The sequence below is a fragment of the Cervus canadensis genome, chromosome 14, assembly GCF_019320065.1.
Source record: "Cervus canadensis isolate Bull #8, Minnesota chromosome 14, ASM1932006v1, whole genome shotgun sequence".
NCBI classification, from domain to species: domain Eukaryota; kingdom Metazoa; phylum Chordata; class Mammalia; order Artiodactyla; family Cervidae; genus Cervus; species Cervus canadensis.
Genome location: NC_057399.1, coordinates 5867174 through 5892176, shown reverse-complemented (window position 1 = coordinate 5892176; position 25003 = coordinate 5867174). Strand labels below are relative to the sequence as shown.

Genomic DNA, 25003 nt, shown 5'->3' with positions numbered 1-25003 from the left:
GTCGGCAGCGGTGGGTTCTCGCTGGCTGCGGGCTTCATTCCTCGTCCCAGGGGCCCCTCCTGAGTGTCCTCTCATGGGACTGCGATGGCCCGCTTCCCAGGAGGGAGGGAGCCAAGAGAGAAAATGCGTGAGCCCCTGAGATGGAAACCATGTCTCGGACTAAAACTCAAGGACATGCCATCACTCGTGCTGTGTTCTAGGGCCACAGTGACCGACCCTGGTACAGAGTGGGAGGGGACGGGGGACGGGGTGGTTAGCAGGGGAAGAGAACTAGGGAGCAGGAAAGACTGGAAGCCGTTTCAGAAGCTCTGCTGTCACATTATATTATTTTTTAAAAAGAATACAGAAAAGACGGGGAAAGAAAAACACAAATATAGGGAACAGGAGATGCTGACTCAAATAAAGTTTCAGAAATATCCCTAAATATGTGAAAACAGTACACAGAAGAGTGGCTTTTACATAGACTTTTGGGTATTCTGTTATGCTTCTGACATGCTTTGGGGTCTTCTATTTCAAGCCATTGTTCTATTGTGGCATCATCACTGTTCTGGTTTTGACTAGACCATTATAACACACCGCAATATCTGGTAGAAAAAAAAATAAAACACAAGAGAAAATATTAATTTTTAACAAGAACAAAATTCAGTTAAAAAAAACTGGCTTTTATATTCATGCCGAAATAATTGAGTCTATCTTCCTCCCCATGCAAATTCATTAATTTCAAAGAGGCGGCTATCAACAACTTATGAAAAATAAAAAATGATTTTAACAGCTTGGAAAAGGAATGAAGGCTAATGAAGCTATACAATCATAGGGGAAATGTGGAGGGCAGAGGTGAACACCTGGTTCCCAAGGGCAAGGCAGCAACTCCACGTCTGGGGAAAGGTGACGCAGATTTGCAGAACTTGCTGGTAATAAATAGTGGAGGGTTGCAAGGTATTTAGTAACCTTTGAACCTTCATATAGCGGCTTAGTAAATTTTTTATGTCGTGTGGTTCTGATTCTTGCTATATTCCCGTCCACACAGAATAACGTGGCAACGGTGGCCAACTGCAAAGCAAGGATATTTGGTTTCTCTTCCTCCTGCCCACCGTCTCCCTTTACACCTGTATTATTCACCACGGATTAACTCCTATGACGACCCCAACCTCAGGCGTGTAATGCAACAGAGCCTAAGCTCTTGCTCGGGTCACGATGCAGGTGGAGGGGGCAGGCGGGGAAGGGGGGAGGTCTTCCGTACTCGCCCTCAGAGGGTCTCTTCCATCCCTGGACCCCAGCTTCCCTGAATTCTGTGCATCTGTGGGTCAAAGGAAAAGGCAGAATCTGGAGAACTGGGCACCAGGAGGACTAGCAGTCACGCCTCCAAGTGGTGTACTGCAACTTCTATTGGCCAGAACTCAGTCACATGGCCCCAGCAGGTGCAACCAGAAAATGTACTGAGGATGTGTTTCTGGGAAGAAGGGGGCGGAATTTGGTGAACACTCCATGGTTCCCGCGAAGCAGCCCAAGGCTCTCCTGGGGCATGAGGATGTGTGTTCTGTTGAAACCCCCTGTGCAAAACTCTAGCGTTCAGTCCTCCAATCTATCATTGTCTTGTACGGTTATGCTTTTTATGTATTTTTTGGCTGTACCTTGCGGGGCATGCAGGATTTTAGGTCCCCGGCCAGAGATCAAGCTTGTGCCCTGTGTAGTGGATTCGCAGATTCTTAACTGCGATTCTTAACCACTGGGCCATCAGGGAAGTCCTCATGTACTTTATCCTTTGAAACAGCTATTCTTCAGTTCAGTTCAGTCGCTCAGTCGTGTCGGACTCTTGCAACCCCATGGACTGCAGCCCGCCAGGCTTCCCTATCCATCACCAACACCCAGAGCCTACTCAAACTCATGTCCATGGCGTCAGTGATGCCATCCAACCATCTCTTCTTCTGTCGACCCCTTCTCCTCCTTCCTTCAATCTTTCCCAGCATCAGGGTCTTTTCCAATGAGTCAGTTCTTTGTATCAGGTGGCCAAAGTACTGGAGCTTCAGCTTCAGCATCAGTCCTTCCAATGAATATTCAGGACTGATTTGCTTTAGGATGGACTGGTTGGATCTCCTTGCAGTCCAAGGGACTCTCAAGAGTCTTCTCTAACACCACAATTCAGAAGCATCAATTCTTCTGCACTCTGCTTTCTTTATAGTCCAACTCACATCCATACATGACTACTGGAAAAACCATGGCTTTGACTAAAAGGACCTTTGTTGGCAAATTAATATCTCTGATTTTTAATATGCTGTCTAGGTCGGTCATAGCTTTTCTTCCAAGGAGCAAGTGTGTTTTAATTTCATGGCTGCACTCACCATCTGCAGTGATTTAGGAGCCCCCAAAAATAAAGTCTGCCACTGTTTCCATTGCTTCCCGATCTATTTACCATGAAGTGATGATATTAGATGCCATGATATTAGTTTTCTGAATGCTGAGTTTTAAGCTAACTTTTTCACTCTCCTCTTTCATTTTCAAGAGGCTCTTTAGTTCTTCTTCACTTTCTGCCATAAGGGTGGTGTCATCTGCATATCTGAGGTTATTGATATTTCTCCCAGCAATCTTGTTTCCAGCTTGTGCTTCATCCAGTCCAGCATTTCTCATGATGCACTCTGCATATAAGTTAAATAAGCAGGGTGACAGTATACAGCGTTGACTTACTCCTTTCTGGATATGGAACTAGTCAGTTGTTTCATGTCCAGTTCTAACTGTTGCCTCTTGACCTGCATACAGATTTTTCAGGAGGCAGGTAAGGTGGTCTGGTATTCCCATCTCTTGAAGAATTTTCCAGTTTGTTGTGATCTACACAGTCAAAAGCTTTGGTGTAGTCAATAAAGCAGAAGTAGATGTTTTCCTGGAACACTCTTGCTTTTTCAATGACACAGTGGATATTGGCAATTTGATCTCTGGTTCCTCTGCCTTTTATAAATCAGCTTGAACATCTGGAAGTTCACGGTTCAAGCACTGTTGAAACCTGGCTTGGAGAATTTTGAGCATTACTTTGCTAGCGTGTGAGATGAGTGCAATTGTGCTTTATGTACTTTATGCTTTGAAACAGCTATTCTTTGAATTGATAGAAATGAGAAGGGACTTTACTACCCAATGAGCTCTGAACTGAACGGCAGATGGTAGGTCTAAATGCAGACTGAGGACTAGTCTGGAGCTGTTGTGAGTAGCTGCATGAGGCTGTGCTGCTCTTAAATGGCAGCGCTCACACTCCTGGGGATCAGTAAATGCACATTTACTTAAGTGGTAAAAGTTCCTCTTTTAACTAGCTGATCCTAAAGTATGAGAAAGTGAAAGTCACTCAGTCATGTCCAACTCTTTGTGATCCCATGGACTATACAGTCAATGGAATTCTCCAGGCCAGAATACTGGAGTGGGTAGCTTTTCTCTTCTCCAGGGGATCTTCCCAACCCAGGAATCGAACCGGAGTCTCCTGTATTGGAGGTGGATTCATTACCAACTGAGCTATCAGGGAAGCCCAACATATTTAAAATGATGGAGAGTTGTTTTAAATGCCTGCTTGTCAATAAATGCTGGAGAGGGTGTGGAGAAAAGGGAACCCTCTTACACTGTTGGTGGGAATGCAAACTAGTACAGCCACTATGGAGAACAGTGTGGAGATTCCTTAAAAAACTGGAAATAGAGCTGCCATATGACCCAGCAGTCCCACTCCTGGGCATACACACTGAGGAAACCAGATCTGAAAGAGACACATGTACCCCAGTGTTCATCACAGCACTGTTTATAATAGCCAGGACATGGAAGCAACCTAGATGCCCATCAGCAGATGAATGGATAAGAATGCTGTGGTACATATACACAATGGAATATTACTCAGCCATTAAAAAGAATACATTTGAATCAGTTCTGATGAGATGGATGAAACTGGAGCCTATTATACAGAGTGAAGTGAGAAAGAGTAAGTCAGAAAGAAAAACACCAATACAGTATACTAATGCATATATATGGAATTTAGAAAGAAGGTAACAATAACCCTGTATGCGAGACAGCAAAAGAGACACAGATGTATTGAACAGTCTTTTGGACTCTGTGGGAGAAGGCGAGGGTGGGATGATATGAGCGAACGGCATTGAAACATGTACATTATCATATGTGAAACGAATCACCAGTCCAGGTTCGATGCATGAGACAGGGTGCTCGGGGCTGGTGCACTGGGATGACCCAGAGGGATGGGATGGGGAGGGAGGAGGGAGGGGGGTTCAGAATAGGGAATACATGTACACTCATAGCAGATTCAAGTCAATGTATGGCAAAACCAATATAATATTGTAAAGTAAACTAAATAAATTAAAATAACTAAATAAATAAATGCCTGCTTGTATGCAGGTGCAAATTCTTATTCACAGCACTTTTTATCGGTGCAATCAACATTTTTAAAAACCTATAAAGTAAAACAATCTGCACTTTAAAATGTTCATATATAATACAATGAATTCAATAAACTGTCTCTTGAGACTGAAGAACAGAGAAAGGAAATGAAAAATTCTGATTTCTAATGCTGAGATTTCAAAATTAAAGCAGCAAAATAAAAGTTAAAACCTCAGATTCAACAGACTTCAGCTATTTTCCCCCTTGACTGACTTGCTTTTGTTATTAAGCTTCCAATGACTCATGATTTCAAACATCATTCCTTTGCAATAATTTATTAAATTGGCTCCTTTCTAGGCCAGAGACATAGTTCAAGTCATTTGGTAGATTTCACAAGAGCAATTGGTGGCTGAAATTTTATGTAATGTTGAATTCAGGAATTGTACTAAGTTACTTCCTCTTGCTAACATATCTGATTTAAGACTTTCTCAATCCTTGGTGTAGGTAATTGAGGATTTCTCTTAGACTGAATTGATGGAGTATTAACCTCCTATTTTCTCAACTGATTGAAAATAACTCTGATTTGGTGTATAATTCTACCTATTACTTTTCCCCCTTCCTGTGCTCCCAAATTTCTGCTCCTTTAATTTTCTGCTTCAATGTTTTTTTATCATATAGCATTCATAAGGAGCTTCATGGATAGCTGTGCTCATTAGCATCTTCTTTCCTTCCTTCCTCTGTTCCTTTCCTTTTGAACAGAAGGCATCAACTAGGGTGAATCAAGGCAGTGAATCTCTTGATCTGTTGACATGTTCATAATGTCAGACATTATGTATGGCATAAAGCAAATGACAGGTACCCAAAAAAGAGTGCTTTCACACAACTCTAAAAGGAAAAAGGAATATTTGAAAATAGTTATAAAATAGACTCTTAAATTTTTAATTAAAGGTAGTAGTGAGAAGAACAGCCAAGGAAAAGAAACACTTTCTGTAACAATTAACCATTCCATTCGGATTTTCCAGGCTGTAAGCTCCTGGAAAAGCAGGACCTATCAGTCCTGCAATTGTAGGACTCTGTGTCTCCGGTTCGGCACAATCACTCAACACATGTTGCATGAATAAAGTGATGAAATCAATGTGAATGGTGAGGTTTATTATGTCCTTACATGTTTCAAATGACTTCCCTGGTGGCTCAGATGGTAAAGCGTCTGCCTACAGCGGGAGACCGGGGTTCAATCCCTGGGCCGGGAAGCTCTCCTGGAGAATGAAATGGCAACCCACTCCAGTATTCTTGACTGGAAAACCCCATGGACGGAGAAGCCTGGTAGACTACAGCACATGGGGTTGCAAAGAGTTGGACATGACTGAGTGACTTCACCTTCATGTTTCAAATACAACCACAATCTTTTCCATGTTGAGATATGAAAATCTGTGCATAGCATGTAAGAAGAAAGTTATATAAATGCTTTTAATACTGTGAATAGATTTTCTTTTTTTCTTTTTTCAAAGAAAGCAAACCTGACATTCTTATCAAGGTTTCCAGAGCCTAGTCCACTGGTTGATGTTCTCTGATCGGTGCTGATGGAAAAGTGTTTAATCACTTGGAAAATTGTCTCCTTGTGATGAAAACAGTTTCATTTCTGGAGTCAATTTGCTACCTGCTCCTTTTCTGATTCGGAAAATTTTCAAAGGAAACAGAAATGTGTTGGATTTCAACCATCTTATTTAGAACTGTGTCAACAGAAAAGTGTGGGAAAGGCAAGGTCTCATTTGCCCTGTGAGGGGTCACCCCCACAGGTTCACAAAGTCACCCCTGTTACTGTAGCTCCTTTTCTGGAGCACAACCCACGGTGACACTCTATTCCAATGTCTTCAGCTCCACCCCCTGCACTGCAGATCCCCAGAGGCCAGGGGCAAGGTCCTTAATTCGAGTCCCTAGTGTAATGGCTGACATATGGTGTGTGCCCCAATTTTTAAGCAAAAAGTAACTTGGTGGCATAAAAATAAAATTTGCTCTTAATCTTAAAAAAAAGAAATCAAAAACCCAAACCCCCTTACTCTCAGAGGTAATCCTGAGATCAACTTGGTTATTTGTCCAAACTTTAAATAGTCCACCTAATAGCTGTCTGTAGACAGGCCCGGCTGCTGCCGTGTGCTCTGTCCTGGCTCCCCATCAGATGCTGTCCGTGAGCACGTGGGTAAGCAGACACCAGGACACATTTACTTGCCACTGAGTCTGCAGTAGCACTGAGCACCGCCGTCACACACCCGTGAGTGAGGCCGCAATCCGAGGGACATAAGCTGACTAAACTGAAGGAGAAAGTTGGCTGCTCTTCCTTTAGTCTACTTTTAGGAAAATAAACATATGTGCGTTCTTAACATTATCTAAGAAGACGATTGCTTCTTGGCAGGAAAGCTATGACAAACCTAGACAGTGTATTAAAAAGCAAAGACATCACTTTGCCAACAAAGGTCCATATAGTCAAAGCTATGGTTTTTCCAGTAGTCATGCACAGATGTGAGGGTTGGACCATAAAGAAGGCAGAGCACTGAAGACTAGATGCTTTCGAATTGTGGTGCTGGAGAAGACTCTTGAAAGTCCCTTGGGTACCAAGGAGATCAAACCAGTCAATCCTAAAGGAAATCAACCCTGAATACTCACTGGAACAACTGATGCTGAAGCTGAAGCTCCAATACTTTGGCCACCTGGTGTGAAGAGCCAGCTCACTGGAAAAGACCCTGATGCTGGGAAAGACTGAAGGCAGGAGGAGAAGAGGGCAACAGAGGATGAGATGGTTGGATGGCATCACCAATTCAATGGATATGAACTTGGGCAAACTCCAGGAGATGGTGAGGGACAGGGAAGCCTGGCGTGCTGCATTCCATGGGGCTGCAAAGAGTCGGACATGACTTGTTGACTGAACAACATTATGTAGTAACAGAAGGGGAGGGGCTCTCAGCTAAACCTTGTGGACTCTGGGCTCTCTGTGGCTCTCGGTCCTCACTCTGTAGAGTCTGTTTTCCTCCCTCTCCTGCTGCCTGTAAGATTATCTCTAGGGGCTTCCCTGGTGTTCCAGTACTTACAACTTCACCTTCCAGTGCTGGGGGTGCAGGTTCGATCCCTGGTCGGGGAGCTAAGATCCCATATGCCACACAACCAAAAAACCCAAACAAAATAGAAACACTATTGTAACAAATTCAATGGAGACTCTGAAAATGGTCCTACATTAAAAAAAAAAAAGAAACACTATTTCTGAAATCCTCAGTTTAGCCATTGCCCAGTGGGGACCACTCACAGCAGCCGTAGGGACTTCAGTCTGTGCGTTCTCCCCCCTCACCCACCTCTGTGACTGCCCCGTCGGTCTCAGCCTTCTCTCCAAGGCCACTTCTTCCAGGAGGCCCTCTGTGACCCCCTGGACTAGGCAGTGTGAGGTGCCGCCATTGCATCGTGTCCTGAATCTGAACTGTGTCTCACGGTGACACACATCACATAACTGACTGTCCAGCTCCCCTCGGGGCCTCCAAGCTCTGTGGAAGCTGAGGATTTTCCATCTTGCCCAGTCTTGTGTCTCCAGCACCTGCACTCGGTTTACAATGACTTCATTAAATGGAACAAATGAGTCAAGTCTTCAGCGTGACATTGGAGCTGCCTCGAAGTAAATGAAATGCTAGACTGGGCGTTTGTAGAAATGGGTTCAAATCCTATTTCCAGTGTGGTGTTTTCTCAGGTTGGGCTTCCCAGGTGCCTCAGTGGTAAAGAATCTGCCTGTTAATGCAAGAGACTCAGGTTTGATCCCGGGGTCAGGAAGATGCCCTGGAGGAGGAAATGGCAACCCACTCCAGTATTCTTGCCCGGGAAATCCCATGGACAGAGGACCCTGGTGGGCTACAGTCCAGGGGGTCGCAAAAGAGCCGGACACGACTGAGTGGCTGAGCATGCATGCACACGGTGTTCTCAGGTCAGTTACTTTGACCTCGGTCCCCGTCTTCTAACAAAGAAGGTAAAAGAACTTATTTTAATAGTTCGCACAGAGACTCTTGTACTATAATATATAGAGCAGAGATTCCTTGGTCCCTTGAAGATGACTGTTAAGCATGCAACATGGTTGCCAAGACCAACCATCAAACAGCAGTCTTTCCATCAGGGCAGGACGAGGACTGTCCAGCAACTCTGCCTCAGGGCTGCCCTGCCTGCCCTGAGTCCTCCAGCTCCCAGCCAGAGTGGGCGTCTGTCTGCTGTTTCCCCAGAGTGCAGGCAAGACAAAATCGTTGCTCTTATTTTATTTATGAACTCCAGCCATTATCGCTCGGCGCCAGGACAACTGAAATGTACATTTGTGGGTCCCTGTGATTCCCATCTAAAGCCTAATGAAGTCAGTCAAAAGTGAGGCCAAAGTCACCATTTATTATTGATCATTTGGATCCAATTTCCAAAAAGACGAGGTGATTTAGAGTAACATGTGAAACAGGCTGTTTAAATCATACCCTGAGAACAGGAAAGATGAGATACTCTTAGAGGACAGGAGACAGGGTCCCTGGAGCCCCCAGTGGTGGGGTTAGGGCTCAAGCATGGGGGACACTGACTATAGGCTTTTGATCAGAAGTATTTCATTCCTTGATTTTCTTGCTGTTTATCTTGTAGATGTAAGAATATTTCTTTTTATTTATTTACTTGGCTGGGCCGGGTCTTAGTTGCAGCATGTGGGACCTTAGTTCTCCAACCAAGGATTGAACCCAGGCCCCGTGCATTGGGAACTCAGAGTCTGAGCCACTGGACCATCAGGGAAGTTCCAAGAATATTTCTTTTTCAATGTCAAACAACAACAACAACAAATCAAAAGCACCTCCCAGTTCCTGACCTGTAGGTCAATGCAGAAGAACTGGTGTTTCTTCTTAGGCTTCCTCCTTCCTAATTACTCACGTCTTGGTTCAATAATTAAAATCTACCTGATGGCTAAATCTCATGATGGGACAGTACAGGTAATGGAAGCTCAGTCACATCTAATTGGTAAGAACGACACACAGCTCAGCCAATGTGTCTGTGGTTGTAGGTACTCAGGAAAGGGCTTATTCCGAGTCCGCGCCCCACCATGAGTGTGAGTGTTCATCAGTCAGCTCCTGTCCTCAAAACTGCCCAGTCTCTGTAGATAGGATTTGTGCTAAAGATTTCTGTTTTCTTTTTGTTGTTGTTGTTTGTTGTTCAGTCGCTCTTTGGGACTGCAGCACGCCAGGCTTCCCTGTTCTTCACTATCTCCAGGAATTTGCTCAAACTCATGTCCATTGAGTCAATGATGCCATCCAACCATCTCATCCTCTGCCACCTCCTTCTCCTCCTGCCCTCAGTCTTTCCCAGCATCAGAGTATTTTCCAAGGAGTCAGCTCTTCATATCAGGTGGCCAAAGTGTTTTGTTTTTAAAATGCAGGAAAAGAAAATCTTGTGGATATTTTACCTTAACCTATCTAATGGAGCCTATTATGTCATCCCCTTGGCTATGGACCTCAGTTTTATTTTGCTGACTTCATCCTGTCTTCCTAGTTTCCACCTCTTAACACTTAGCTCTTTAAAAAGACTTAATAGCCACAAAGCCAGGAACAACCAAGAAACCACACCTTTGCTTTCAGACAACACATAAATCATCCCAAACAGGTCTCTATCCTGAGAATTTCCCCAGATGTAGATTTTACAATTCTCTCCGTATTTTTATTTGAGTCACAAAACCCAAAGTTTGTATATTTTATCATTCAAAAAGAAATCTGCATCCAAAGTGTGAAATTAAGGGCCAGTTTTTGTTGTCACTTATCATCTCTGGCAACAGAATTGTTAATATCACCTCAAGACAGTAGCTATCTCTGTATTTTACTCAGGTAAGATACTTGTAAACCAAAAAATTCCAATCTTAAAAAAAATTTTCCATATATTAACTAACTTATTTTGTTTTGCCGTAGGAACATTTTATGTCATATCAGTGCGATCCCATCAATGGGATGGGTGTGAGGAAGGAGTATTCACTGTTTTAGAACAAATCATTAAAAAAATAAGTTAACCCCAGTAAAAGTTTTCCAATAAATAAAATAAAAGTAAATTAACTTATATATAGTACCTAACAAACATTCATTTTATGTTCAGCTATTTATGAACACAAATCACAAAATTAGATCACAATTCATAAAACTAGATACTCTGTCAGATGAATAAAGCCCATATTGTTCACAGAAGCTTAAACTTAAAACATTAACTAGACAAATATGGCATATAATAAGTCAGTTATTTCTAAAGTGTAGTAAAGTTGGGGATAAAAGAGATAACTAAGTAGAACATGAATTTTTTAATTCCAATAATTATGTATTACTCTTAATAAGTGTAGAAAAAGTAATACCACAGTCCTGTGATATTACTGGTATCATTGTTTTGTACAAAGCTAAGCTTAACTTCATAAAAGTATATCATTTTAATGAAAAATAATTAAAGCAATAATATATGTACTATGTGTGTGTTTATGTTCAGTCACTCAGTCATGTCCGACTCTTTTGCGACCCCATGGACTGCAGCCCTCCAGACTCCTCTGTCCTTGGGATTTCTGAGGCAAAGATACTGGATTGGGTTTCCTCTTCCAGGGGATCTTCCTGACCCAGGAATCTAACCTTCGTCTCCTGCATCACCTGCAGATTCTTTACCAATGAATCACCTGGGAAACCCACTCAGGCACCTTAGGTTTTGGTTAAAGCCCTAAGGCAAAAGCTGGTTTCTCCCCTCAGCTTAACTTGTGTGCTCAGTCTTTGACCTTAGGATTCTTGATTTTCTTGTTACCCACGGACATGTTTATAGAAAGATAGTAAAGGTATTCCACATGGTATTTTCAGTTGTTTTCATCAGCTCATTTGGCCCTGCACCTAAACTGCCATTGTTATGTGGGAGATTCTATCTCCAAGCACAGGTAGTCCTGCTTGAAGACATACTGGACACATGAAAACCTAAACCAGACTGCCGAGTAATGGCTTACAGAGTTCCTTTAAATAATGGGTGCTGCCAGAGCCTTTAAAGAGTTTGTTTTACAGGTTATTAATTTAACTACTCACAGAGAGCCTGGAAGCAGCACGACTTCAATGATTTGGAACCATAATAGCTGAAGAATAATCAAAATACGTTCATAATCTGACCTATTTTAACCACCCCCACAATCGGAATTCTCGTCCATGAGGCTACCATAAGCCCCTGTCTGGATCTTTAAATTAGCCTTACCTAACTGGTCCTTGCTTTTATCTTTGTTCCTTTCCTTGTTGTGGCTGTTGTTCAGCTGCTGAGTCATGTCCAATTCTTTGTGACCCCATGAAGTGCAACACGCCAGGCTTCCCTGTCCTTCACTATCTCGTGGCGTTTGCTCCAACTCATGTCCATTGAGTCAGTCATGCCATCCAACCATCGCATCCTCTGCTACCCCCTTCTCCTCCTGCCCTCAATCTTTCCCAGCATCAAGATCTTTTTCAATGAGTCAGCTCTTCACAACAGGTAGTCAAAATAGCAGCTTCAGCATCAGCATCAGTCCTTCCAATGAATATTCAGGACTGATTTCCTTAATGATGGACTGGTTTGATCTCCCTGCAGTCCAAGGGACTCTCAAGAGTCTTCTCTAGCACCACAGTTTGAAAGCATCAAGCCTTTGGTGCTCAGCCTTGTTTATGGTCCAACTCTCACATCTATACATGACTGCTGGAAAAACCATAGCCTAGACTATACTGACCTTTGTTGGAAAAGTGATGGCTCTGCTTTTTAATATGCTAAGTTTGTCATAGCTTTTCTTCCCAGGAGCAAGCATCTTTTAATTTCATAGCAGTCACCATGTGAAGTGATTCTGGAACCCAAGAAAAGAAAATCTGCCACTATTTCCATTTTTCCCCTTCTATTTGCCATGAAGTGATGGGACCGGATGCCATGATCTTAGTTTTTTGAATGTTGAGTTTCCGTTCCTTCCCTTACCAATCCCAGAAACAGATACTGTGATTCCACATGGATATGGGTTAGGCCAGGCCACCCCTTGGCATGGTTGAGGGCCCCCCATCTCACTCTAAACTAAAGCCACAGTCGTCACTTAGATCCTAATGCTCTCCCTCACTTTCTCAGCCAAAGCTCTCCTTCCTTCCTTGTTTTTTCCAAAACAAGCAGGAATGTTCTTGCCTCAGGGTCTCTGTAACCTATTGCCCTTTCAGCCTGAAGCCACCTCCACTCAGGCATCCACTGTCTTTTTCCCTCAGCCCTCAGCCCTTCAGGTCTTGTCCAGATATTATCTCCTCAATGAGACTGTCTTAGACTCTTTAAAACTGAAAACTTCCCTTACTCCTGTCCACATTTCAAATCCCATTTCCCTTCATTTCTTTCCACAGCATTTTATCTTCTACTGTACCACTTAACGGGTAATAGTAAAGGTGCATTGGTTGCGCCCGCCAATGCGGGAGACACAAGAGATGCCGGTTCAATTCCTGGCTCAGGAAGATCCCCTGGAAAAGGGAATGGCTACTCACTCCAGGATTCTTGCCTGGAGAATCCCATGGATAGAGGAGCCTGGTGGGCTACAGTCCACGAAGTCACAAAGAGTCAGACATGACTGAGCACACATACACACGCATACCACTTAACTAAATGAGTTATTCTTATACGCTCTTAAGATAATACTTGGCACTTAAGCGGTATACCAGTGTTTCATAGCAATATGTAACAATTTATATACCTTGTTTATTGTCCGACACCATGACCACTAGGATATCTGCTCCTCTGGTTTGCTGCTGTATCCCATAGTCTAGAAGAATGCCAAGCACATGGTACAGGCTCCAAAAACTGTCGAATGAATAGAAATAGCTATAAAAATACAATAAAAGACCATAAAAAGTGATTTAGTTTGTTAAAAATCTTTTTTACATAGTTTCAGAAATGGAAGCCATTCCTAAGACCAAGTTCTCAAAGACCATTCCTCCCACCCACAAGAAATGGAATTCAAATTCAAATTTCAAAACTCCTTGCAATATGCCAAAAGATACAACTATCTAAAAGACATCATGTGAAATGCTGGACTGGATGAAGCACAAGCTGGAATCAAGATTGCCGGGAGAAATATCAATAACCTCAGATACGCAGATGACACCACCCTTATGGCAGAAAGCGAAGAAGAACTAAAAAGCTTCTTGATGAACGTGAAAGAGGAGAGTGAAAAAGTTGGCTTAAATCTCAACATTCAGAAAACTAGGATCATGGCATCCAGTCCCATCACTTCATGGCAAATAGATGGGGAAACAATGGAAACAGAGACAGCATTTATTTTGGGGGGCTCCAGAATACTGCAGATGGTGACTGCAATCATGAAATTAAAAGACACTTGTTCCTTAGAAGAAAAGCTACAACTGATCTAGATAGCATATTAAAAATCAGAGACACTACTTTGCCAACAAAGGTCCGTCTAGTCAAAGCTATGGTTTTTCCAGTAGTCATGTATGGATGTGAGAGTTGGACTAAAAAGAAAGCTGATCACCAAAGAATTGATGCTTTTGAACTGTGGTGTTGGAGAAGACTCTTGAGAGTCCCTTGGACTGCAAGGAGATCCAACCAGTCAATCCTAAAGGAAATGAGTCCTGAATATTCACTGGAAGGACTGATGCTGAAGCTGAAACTCCAATACTTTGGCCACCTGATGTGAAGAACCAACTCATTGGAAAAGACCCTGACACTGGAAAAGATTGAAGGTGGGAGGAGAAGATGGCAGATGAGATGATTGGATGGCATCACTGACGCGATGGACATGAGTTTGAGTAAGCTCCAGGAGTTGGTGATGGACATGGAAGCCTGGCCATGCTGCATTCCATGGGGTCACAAAGAGCCGGACACCAATGAGTGACTGAACTGAACTGAACTGATCTAAAAGACAGTATTTTTTCCTGCAAAAAGATCTATTTAGCATTGTCCCTGATTAATAACTACAAGAATGCCATACTTCACTCAGTTTACATACAGGCCTAGCAGCTCAGATGGTAAAGATTCTGCCCGAAATGAGGGAAACCCAGGTTCAATCCCTGGGTCGGGAAGATCCCCTGGAAAAGGGACTGGCAATCCACTCCAGTATTCTTGCCTGGAGAATCCCATGGACAGAGCCTGGCAGGCTATAGTCCATGGGATCGCAAAGAGTAGGACACGACTGAGCAACTAACACTTTCACTTCACTTTCACCACAATAACACCCATGCAAGCCATGTACCCCGACAAGTGAAAAATTATATGACCAAAGTTCTAAATGACAGTATTTTGAGCTCTTGTGAAGATCAGCACTCTGGGTCCACATCTCCCGGGGTGGCTTTCCAAGTAGTCATTAACGCAGAGACACACTTTTAAATAAAGAGAAAATCTCCTGTTTATTGTTGTTAGAGAATAACTAAAAGGATGAAATTTCTGGGCATCAGCAAGGTGGGGAATGGCATCATTGGAAAACATAAGGCTTATAACTACCAGATATCTACTCTCAATCCAGGCTTTCCTGATGACTCAGTGGTAAAGAGTCCATATGCCAATGCAGGAGATGTGGGATCAATCCCTGGGTCAGGAAGATCCCCTGAAGAAGGAAATGACAAGTCACTCCAGTATTCTTACCTGGAAAATCCCATAGACAGAGAAGCCTGGTGGGCTACAGTCCATGGGGTCACAAAGAGTCAGACCGGAGTGAGCAACTAAGTGTGCACGCACACAAACACACCAACAGTCAATCCAGCCTCTAATTCCGGGATCATTTAGGGTACCACTCTGCGTATACCGAGCCTCCACCTCAATTTCATTTGTATGCAACTTTGCTTATCTCCTCTGCAGGGTATGAAATGGCTTCTAAGCATAGTCCATTACTAAAAACAGGCCAATCTTATTGTAACCAATCAAAACCATTCAGAAGAGGGTGCAAAGCGCTTCTTTGTTGTTCCCATCAAGTGCCTTTGGGGCTGCAGGTTGGACGAGCAGGAGAATGTCCCCCTCCCTCCTGGGTGTCTTTCTCCTGGTCCATACGTCTTCATGTCTCTGCAGAGACCCTGTTTATCCAGCTACATCCATTGTGGCCCGGCCAGAGGGATTAGGCAAACTGCATCGCCCAGAATCTCAGTTCATTAATATGGAGACCTGATACCTTCAGGACAAACCAGGCTCTGTCTTGGTAATATGACTGGCCGTTGGCTCTGCATTCTGAAAATATTCAGGAGAAAAATTCCAGAAGTTTCCAAAAAGCAAAACTTGAATTTGTCTAGTTAATGGGACGTGTTTAAATAGCATTTACAATGTATTTACAACTATTTACATAGCATTTACACTATTACGTATTACAAGCAATCTCGAGATGACTTAAAACATAAAGGAAGATGTACAGAGGTTGGGCTTCCCAGGCGGCTCAGTGGTAAAGAATCTGCCTGCCAAGGAAGGAGATGCAGGAGACCTGGGTTCGATCCCTGTGTCAGGAAAATCCCCTGGAGGAAGAAATGGCAACCCACTCCGGTATTCTTGCCTGGGAAATCCCATCGGTGGAGGAGCCTGGTGGGCTACAGCTCACGGGGTCGCAAGGAGTTGGATAGAACTATACATGCACGTGTAGAGGTTATATGTAAATATACACCATTTCACATAAGGGACTCGAGCATCTTTGGATTTTGGTCCCAGGGGTCCTGAAACCACTCTCCCTCAGATACGGATGGACGACTTTACTGCTAATTTGTCAAAGCATGACTGTGACACACCAGAGGTGGAGCAGAAAGAAACCCTGTCAGTGAGAGGCACAGAGAACCCACCTGTCATACATAAAGTGAGAGACTTGTCTAGTCACATTTCTAATTTCCCTTCAAGGATTAAAATTTCATGAAATTAAGGTATGAAATTCACGGAAGAAAAATTCAAGTTCTCGGCAGAGTGTGGTTAAATGACATGGAAAAAGTCTTCAAAACTGAAATTTGTCAAGGTAGTACAACAGTTTGTGAGTATAAACTTTCCAATTGTTGAGCAGATAGGTAGTTTCGGTTTATTATCTAGGAATTACAGCACTCATTGTGGTCAGATAAAAATGTAGAACAATGAACCCTCCTTCCCCTGCCCCTACATAAGGGCATAGCCACCTACCTCTAAAATACTTTCACAAAACACTTACATGGTATCGCCTTTTAAGATCTGCTAATTCAAAATGATTAAAGCACTCCCACCTCTATACACATTAAGTTGTACAAACACACTGAAACTCATAAAGGTTAGGGAAAACAAGTAAAGAACTTCATAGCTGAGGTGAAGCAGGGGGCAGTGTGTAGCTTTAGTTTCTAAGATTTTTATTTTTTAGTGACAGAAGTACCTGATATATTTGTTATTAGTTATAAAAATAATTATGTTATTTTCAACAATGGACTGTGCAAGAAGCCTTTTCAGACATTTCAGAGGAGCTGCTGTTGTTCCGCTGCGAAGTTGTTTCGACTCTTTGTGACCCCATGGACTGCAGTATGCCAGGCTCCCATGTACTCCGCTATCTCCCGGAATTTGCTCAAATATATGTCCATTGAGTTGGTGATGCTATCTAACCATCTCATCCTCTGCCGGCCCCTTCACCTTTTGCCTTCAGTCTTTCCCAGCATTGAGTGGGCTCTTCGTATCAGGTAGTCAAAGTATTGGAGTTTTGGCTTCAGCAAGAGTCCTTCCAATGAATATTCAGGACTGATTTCCTTTAGGGTTGGCTGGTTTGATCTCCTTGCTGTCCTTGCATACAAATTGCACACAAATAAAGAAACTGAGGTATAGACTGCAGAGAGATTATGCAGAGAGATTACCTTGAAAGATCTGAGAATTAGAGGCTGGAGAGGGAGCAGATAACTGCTAATTCAAAATCTTTTACTTCCCAATTATGTCATAGTGCAGGGATTCCCAGGTGGTGCTAGTGATAAAGAACCCACCTGCCAATGGAGATGCAAGAGACTCATGTTTGATCCCTGAGTAGGGAAGAGCCCCTAGAGAAAGGCATGGCAACCTGTATCTTGCCTGGAGAATCCCATGGCATGGAGAGCCTGGTGGGCTACAGCCCATGGGATTGCAAAGAGTTGGAAACAGCTGAAGTGTCTTAGCATGCACGCAAGGTCATACTGCATCTTGCTGATGCCCAGAAAGTTCACCTTTTCTTCAGTTACTTTCTAACAAGGATATTTTCTACTCCCATACTTATATGCAGCATATCTTTTATCACACAATGATTCCAAATTTGCTTAAAACAGAGTGAACTTGCGAAACAAAGCATGTGGGAATTTGCTTTCACTTCCTGGCTCCCAGCACAGCAGCTCCTGTGTGTCAGGCACTGCATAAATCTGGGAGACAACCCCAGGTGACAAGGCCTGATGGGGGTGACAGACCACTGGGCGAGCAATGTTAAGGCCAAGCCCTACACGCCATGACCAAATGTGGATGGCGGATTGGAGAGCGTGCGGCAAGGGCTGGGGTCTGAAGAGAACTGGAGCATTCTGGAAGAACAGATGTATAAACTGATTCTGAAGGATGCTTGGGAGTTTGGTAGGAGATAGTTGGTTTTGAAACTAAGAGAGTATTCTGAGTAAGGGAATAACTGCATTGTCATTATGATCCCAGAAAAAGAAAAAAAAAAAAGAGCGAGAGAACTTGACTTGTTTCAGAAACGGGAGAAAGTCAACGCAGCTGTAGTTTAGGTTGGGACAGAGGACTTGCAGGCCACCTAAGGCTGTGGATGTAGCAGAGGCGGGCTTGCTACAGTCTTTGGAGTAAATTGGGAGGTTTGGGCTTCATTCTGAGAGCAAAAAGAGAAGCTGCTGAAGGGGTTCCAAACAAGAGTGTTAGGAGATAGAATGTGTTTCATTCACCACTTAAATAAATGGTCGAATCAGAAGAGCCCTTCTGAATCATGGGAGTCTGAAAACAGCCCCAGCTCCCAGAGAGGTGGTATTCTATGTCATTCAATCTAAAAGTGCTTTTAAATAAGCATTTCTGCCTTCACAACACTGTAGGAGACCATTAACCTCATCAAATGGAAGCCCAGTGACAACAGTCTTTATTCCAGATGAGCACAACTCAGGAATTACCCATCTTTTTAAACTTATTACAGAAATAGTATTCCATGCCGGGGGGGGAAAAAGTATAGAGGCAGAATTTGACTTGGTTGTATTCCACACAAGAATAGAAATTTAAAAGTCTCAACCATCTATTAACATCACAGGTCAATTTCAGAATTTCAGAACTGGCAGGGGTATTCAAGATTCTTTGGTCCAACACCTTCATTTTAGAAGAAGTGAAGATAGTACACAGAGTATACAGAGTATTTCCTTGCAAGATAATCAGAAATGAGCAATTATTTAAGACCTGGATTCTTTTTGAAAGACTTCAGTGTAGCATAATGGTAAGTGAATTACTACAAATGATAAGTGAAAAAAAGGAGTATGCTGATTTCCAACGCTGTTCTTAAGCCTCCGAAGCCCCTGGCCTCCTAGTATTCACACCTTTGCGTGGCCCCTTTCCACAATGCACCAGACTGCAGCTCCTGAAGTCTTTCTCTCTCCCTTTCCCTCCCTATCAGTCCCTCTGGAGGGAGCCTGAGGCCTTGTCTGGAGCAGCCCTGTGACAGATGTCCCACAGTAGCCAGGGAGGCCTGCTGCAGGCCTTGGGGGTGAACTCGGAGGCAGATGCCTCCAGGCAGAGCTGAGCCAAGAGGGCAGCCCCCCTGACAGCCAGGCAGCAACCTCAGGAGAGACCCTGAGCCGGGGCCGCCCAGCCGGGAGGGGTGCTCAGAGTCAGTCTGGGCTCCTGACCCTCAGAACTGTGTGAAACAGTCAGTTTGTTGTTTCAAAACCCCAGATTTGAAGGTAATTTGCTATGCAGTAAAAGATAACTTTGGGCTTCCCTGGTGGCTCAGTGGTAAAGAAACTGCCTGCAATATAGGAGCCTCAGGTTAGATCCCTGGATCGGGAAGATCCCCTGGAGAAGGAATTGGCAAACCACTGTAGCCTGGAGAATCCTATGGATGAGCAGCCTAGCAGGCTACAGTCTGTAGGATCGAAAAGAGTTGGAAACGACTGACTTAACAACAATTGCAACAGTATTCATTAAAAAAAAAAGAATTATACCCCCCCACACCAGGACTTGCCCTGTTCCTCTATCTGAACTTATATTTGCGTATGTACTTGACCTCCATTACTCCTTTTGATGATGTAGTAAGGTGGTTCTGTAATCGCTATTGGGCAGATAAGAGCCCTAGGTTCAGAGAGGTTAACTGACCCTGACCTGAGCTGTGAACACACAGCTCATTTTCTAAGCAGAGCTGTGTCAATTCTGCTGAGGCAGCCTGGCTGCAAATGTTGCCAATAGGCATGTATTTCATACTTTGAGTTTCTTTTAAACATTGTTAGGGCTCAGAGGAACTGTGGGCTTTCACAGCTACACACCCACTGGTCAACTTCTAATTCTGTGTCCTTTCACACATATTTTAAGTTCTCTGTGCAAAACACACAGGGATGACAGGGTCTTCTCTGAATACCATTTCTGCCCCAGACTCCTTCTGTTCACCTTAGCAAGCGATAAGGACCACTTTCAGTGAGCACACCTGCTTGACTATGCTCATAACAGTACAAATAAAGATTCCTATTTTCCTAATAATCAAAAACTGTCTCCTCTGACTGAAAATGAGAGCACAAATGAAACGTTTCATTACTCCTGGTGGACCTTAGCTGCTGATTTCAAATGGAATTATTCCCTCTTGTGATTGGAGTAAGACCCCTTGAAGGTCACCTCTCCAAGCCCAGATTCTGTCTAGGGAAGGCAGTTTTATGGAGGCTCCTCATTTGTAAACAGCCCAAGTGAGGTCTAGAAATGACCCTGTTCCCACTTTCCAGTTATCTAAGTCATCGGTCCCCAATCTTTTGGGCGCCAGGGACTGATTTCGTGGAAGACAATTTTTCCACAGACTGGGGTGGGGAGGATGATTTGGGAATGATTAAAGTGCATTACGTTTATTGTGCAATCTATTTCTATTATTATGACATCAGCTCCGCCTCAGATCATCAGGCATTAGATCCCAGAGGCTGAGGACCTCTGATCTAAATAAAGCTTTCCCCAAGCACACCTTCCTTTCACTGTTTCTCCAAAGGTGGTGCACAGATGAGCTGGGTCAGAGTCACCTGGGTACAGGTAATGCTTAGGTCCCCACACGAACCTGAATTGACCCAGGAGTGGGTGGTAACTTTCTGCATGACCCAGACGATTCATACTTTTATCAATTAAATATTTCAGGTCTTTTTCATTAAAAAAAAAAAAAAAAAAAAGGTCTTCAGCAAAGTCTCCCATGTCCTACAGGAAAAGCAACTGGTTTTGATTTAAGCAGTTGATAAAAATGCTGAGTCAGACAATGATTTGTATTCACGCCTTGACAGTACTCCAGGTGCTATATGTACTGGGCTGACTCGCTTTATTGTGCACAATTATCCAGCCAAGAACAGACCTGAACATGCTGTCACCCATTCTACATTTCCCCCTGTTGTTCAGTGCAAATACTGTGTGGAAATTCTGACACGAGGGCATCTATGGAATTCCCCAATGTACTAGGTACTGTAACCCAAGTCATGAAGCATGTGGAGTTGGTCCTGTCAAATTCTTTATCTAGCCTGATGATTCAAATTCTCTATGTCATTCTAGAGATTTAAACAACCTTGTTTTAAAAATACTTGTTTTAAAGCACCTGCAGGTAAGAGACTGGTTTTTTTTTCCTTTTGTTTCTCTTTTTAGTTACAAGAAGCACAGGATCAACATACAGAGACAGTTTTATTAACAGGAAGAAGGATCCATCTTTACCATCCCCAAACTTAGGATAAGGTATCAAACAAACTGTTCAGCTTCCATTAGGCTATCTCACAAGGATAGCATAATCATGTGAACTCGGCAATGAGGTGAGGTGACTGACATCTTTACTGAGAGACAGGGGGCACAAAAATTATTTCCTCTGGGTGGGGCATGTGAGTAAACATTTGTCAATATCCCTTCCTGGGTAATGTAAGTTTCAGGCAGAAAGGCTTTTAAAAAACACAAATCAAGGAACCTCCATGAGTGGCAAAAATCGGGACTGAAATAGGAAGCGATGAGGGTGGAGTATTGTTTTTAAGCCCCCCTCCCCCCAAATCCTCGGTCCTGGGGATACATAAAACTGAGCCCTTGAACAAGGTATTGCTGATTTCACACCAGGTTGGCTTTCTTCTAATTAGCTCCAGACAGGGCGACGACGTACTACACGTCCGCTTTCCAAGAGGGCTTCTGCGGTCCGGTGATATTTGCACATCACACCGGGCCTGGCGGTTACAAATCCACCTCCTTAAGGAGCCGCGCGAAGAAGCGAGAACGATCAATAAGGAAAAAAAAAAAATCTTCCCGGCTATAAATCAGCCACGTGGAGCTGCGGCAGCGGCTGCAGCCCCGACTTCCTGGTTCCATTCCCGCCGGCCCCGCGGCGGGGGCTGGGGGAACGCGGCGGGGGGCGGCGGGGACAGGCGTTAAGGCCGGAGTTACGGCCCCAATGGACAATAAAAGTTGGGAGACCCGGGCAGCTTTTAAGTGCCGAGCGGTTGGGGCCGAGGCAGAGGACAGCCCTGGGGAAGAGTGTAAGTTAGTCAGCCGCGAGGTAGCAGGACCTGGAGGGGTCGAGCGGACAGCGGCGGAGCGGGGACTGCAGACCCGGCGGCGGGGAGGGAGGGAGCGAGGGGAGGGGCGGCCCGTCCGGCGAGGGGAGTTCCGGATCGGCGGCGGGGAGGGCGGCCGCCGGGCGGCGGGGGCGGGCGGAGGCGGCGAGCGCGGAGGGGGAAGGAGGGAGGGGAGGGGAGGGGAGAGCGGTGGCGGCGGCGGCTGCGCCGGGCTGTGCGCCTCTCGCCGCCGGAGGAAGATGAGGCTGAAGATCGGGCTCCTCTTACGCAGTTTGCTGGTGGTGGGCAGCTTCCTGGGGCTGGTGGTCCTCTGGTCCTCCTTGTCCCCGCGGCCGGACGAGCCGAGCCCGCTGAGCAGGATGAGGGTGAGTGACCCGCCCGCCCCCCTCCGGCGGCGGCGACCTGCAACTTGTTTTGTTCGCGCGCTTGGCGGGAGCGGGGGCGGTGGGTCGCGCGCGGGCTCCGCAGGTGGCGCGGAGGGTGGGGGGCCCCCGACCCCGGCCCCCGCCTCCCCGCCCCACGCTGCGGCGGAGGCTCGGCGGCCGCCCTCCGTGCGGGGACCGCGGGCGGGAGCGGAGGAGGGCCGGGCCGGGACCGCCGACGCGGGGCTGGTCCGGGCTGCGGCCTGTGGCCCGTGCAGGCCTGATGGAGGCGAGGGGGCCGCGGCCGCCGCCACCGCCCGGTGCGGACCAGGCCCCGGGGTCCGGCAGCCGCCGCCCCCGCGCGTCTCGGGCGCCCCCCGGCTGCTCGGCCCTCGGCGCCCCCACCGTCCGCCGGGATGGGAGCGCGCGCCCCGCCCCCGGCCCCGAGAAGAGCGCCGCCCCCTAGGCTCCGGCGCCGAGAGCGACGAGGAGCCGCCGAGGCCTCGCCGGGAACCGGCCTCCCTCGCCCACTCCCGGGCCCCCCCACTCCCGGAGCCCCTCCCCCGGCCGCCCCGTCGGGCCGGAACACCCCTTTCCCCGCCCCTCCCCAGGCTGCGGCCGAGCGCCCAAACTAACTTGAGCCGTCGCCGCCCGCGACGAGGGGCTCCTCCGGACGCGCTGTCCGCCGCCCGACGCTCCCCGGCGGTGGGGCTCCATCGGCGCCCCGGGACGTAGGTGACCGCTGACCGACCGCGCCCCCCGTTTCGGCCGCGCCCCTCCTTCCCGGGGGCGGGGGGCGACCAGGCCGCGGCGGGGCGGGGCGGGGCGGGGGACCGAGAGTGGGGTGGGAGACGTGCCGCTTCCAGCGCCTTCTGCAAACAGCATCTGCATTGCATCCAAGGGGTCCCCTTTATTAACTTTCCTTCTGGAAAGTTAGCGTCTGGAAGTTCTGTGACAAGGCACCTTTCAACACTAAGAATCGTAGGAAGAGATTTCCTTATCAGCTCCTGCCCCTGTGATGGGGTTAGATTTACTCTTGAGATGTACTCTGAAGTTATAGCGTCTATTTGAAGACTTAATGGCACTGGGATCTCTGTAACGTCTTGGAGGGGTGAGGGGTTTCCCTTAAAGTCATTTAAATTAAGGATAATAAAAAGTACCCAGTTTTCCTTTTGAATGTGTGGTTTTAAACCCCTCAGCTCTCGTGGAGTGATGGTGACCTTTTTATGATTCTGCTTTCAAAATGACTTACCAAGGACGACGGAATACTGGAATTGTTTGAAAGTATTTCTGATCACACATGGCCTTTAACAGAGCTAGAGACGTTTAAACACCATTTCCTGGGGGAGAAACTGAGGAAAGAGTGACAGAAATAGCCATATTCAGAATGTCCTGCAGTTCAGATGACAAAATCTTCCAAAGGAGGGATGGAGTGTCAGCCCCAAGGTCCTGAAATACTGAAATGTTTTTATTACTGCTAATACAGGGACTGGGCCACGAGCTCATTTAATAGCTATAGAGGGTGGTTATAACTTAATTTTTGGTCCAGTTTATTGACTATTAGTTTATCAGTGGATCCAGTATAATTTCTGCCATTTGCCAAAGACCAAAGCTAGCTTTTTAAGACTTTCAAACAATTAACATTAAGAAGATTGCTTTATGTATCTGAAGAGCCAAAAGTCTTTATTAAGTTTGCAGGTAAATATTAACTAAGCAGTTGAAGATAACAGCCAATAAGTCATAACAGCGCAAATAATGTACTACTGCTCCCTTTTAATCAAAACTAAGCTAAGAGCTTCTGAGATGCAGCTATCCAAGGACATCTTGCTTAGGGAAGACTCCTGAGTTTCCCTTCCCCCATCTGGTCTTTTACTTTATGATTACACATACTCCACCCGTGGTGAAACATCTGCCTCTCCTTAATGCTGGTCCATTTATAGGACTTTCTGGATTCTGATAAATGACCTGAGATAGTCTGGAATAATCCCATTTACCAAATACAAATTCTGCCGCTACTCTAGCAAGCTGGTCCTGGCGGGTTCACCCCATGTAGCTTCCTGCCTTAATCTTTCAGTGTTCCAGGCACAAAAGTCTGCTGCAGCCTGGTGCTTTTTCCCGGACTACTTCCTCCTTTAGATCTGCCCAGCAAAACAGGTCACCTATGGTCAAGACAACAGAAACACATTCCTTTTCACTTTCTCATCTCTGGGCCTCTCGCTGTTTCTCTGATGTGAATGATGTGAAAGGTGATCTTACCATTCAAATCATACTGTGTTGGATAAGTTTTCATCTATTCAACAAACATTTTTGAGTATCTCCTATGTTCTGGTGCTAGTTGTTAGGGAAATACTCCTTGCCCCTACACTTTTGAATCATGTAGGCTACTGGGTCAAAAATCACATTAATCAAGACTTCACAAATCTATAAATAAAAACTGTGCCACATGCTGTGGAAAAAAAAAAAAACCAAAGCGGGTAACAAAATGGTGGTGCTTGGGCATGAAAGCCTTATCTGAAGAAATGACCTTTGAGTTAGACTCTGAGGATCTGAAGAAGAGTCACTGTTGATCTGGGAGTGGAAGGGGGGCAGGCCTGAGAGGGA

At 45.3% G+C, this 25003-nt stretch overlaps 1 protein-coding gene and 1 long non-coding RNA gene across 3 annotated transcripts in view; one reads left to right on the top strand and one right to left on the bottom strand.

Annotated features, from left to right (window-relative positions):
* Positions 1–23173, bottom strand: LOC122452849. Its single transcript, XR_006272868.1, has 3 exons — positions 23039–23173; positions 13079–13185; positions 1–584 (listed from the first exon to the last, which is right to left on the bottom strand). It is a non-coding gene; the product is annotated as an uncharacterized LOC122452849 (long non-coding RNA).
* Positions 21863–25003, top strand: part of GALNT7 (polypeptide N-acetylgalactosaminyltransferase 7) — a 141576-nt gene continuing 138435 nt past the window's right edge. Inside the window, exon 1 of one of the 2 annotated variants that reach the window (XM_043486567.1) lies at positions 21863–22405. In XM_043486567.1, coding sequence (XP_043342502.1) covers positions 21917–22405 — 489 coding nt within the window. In that variant the 5' untranslated portion in view covers positions 21863–21916. The remainder of the gene's footprint in view (positions 22406–25003) is intronic. The other variant, XM_043486566.1, reaches the window with a different exon arrangement.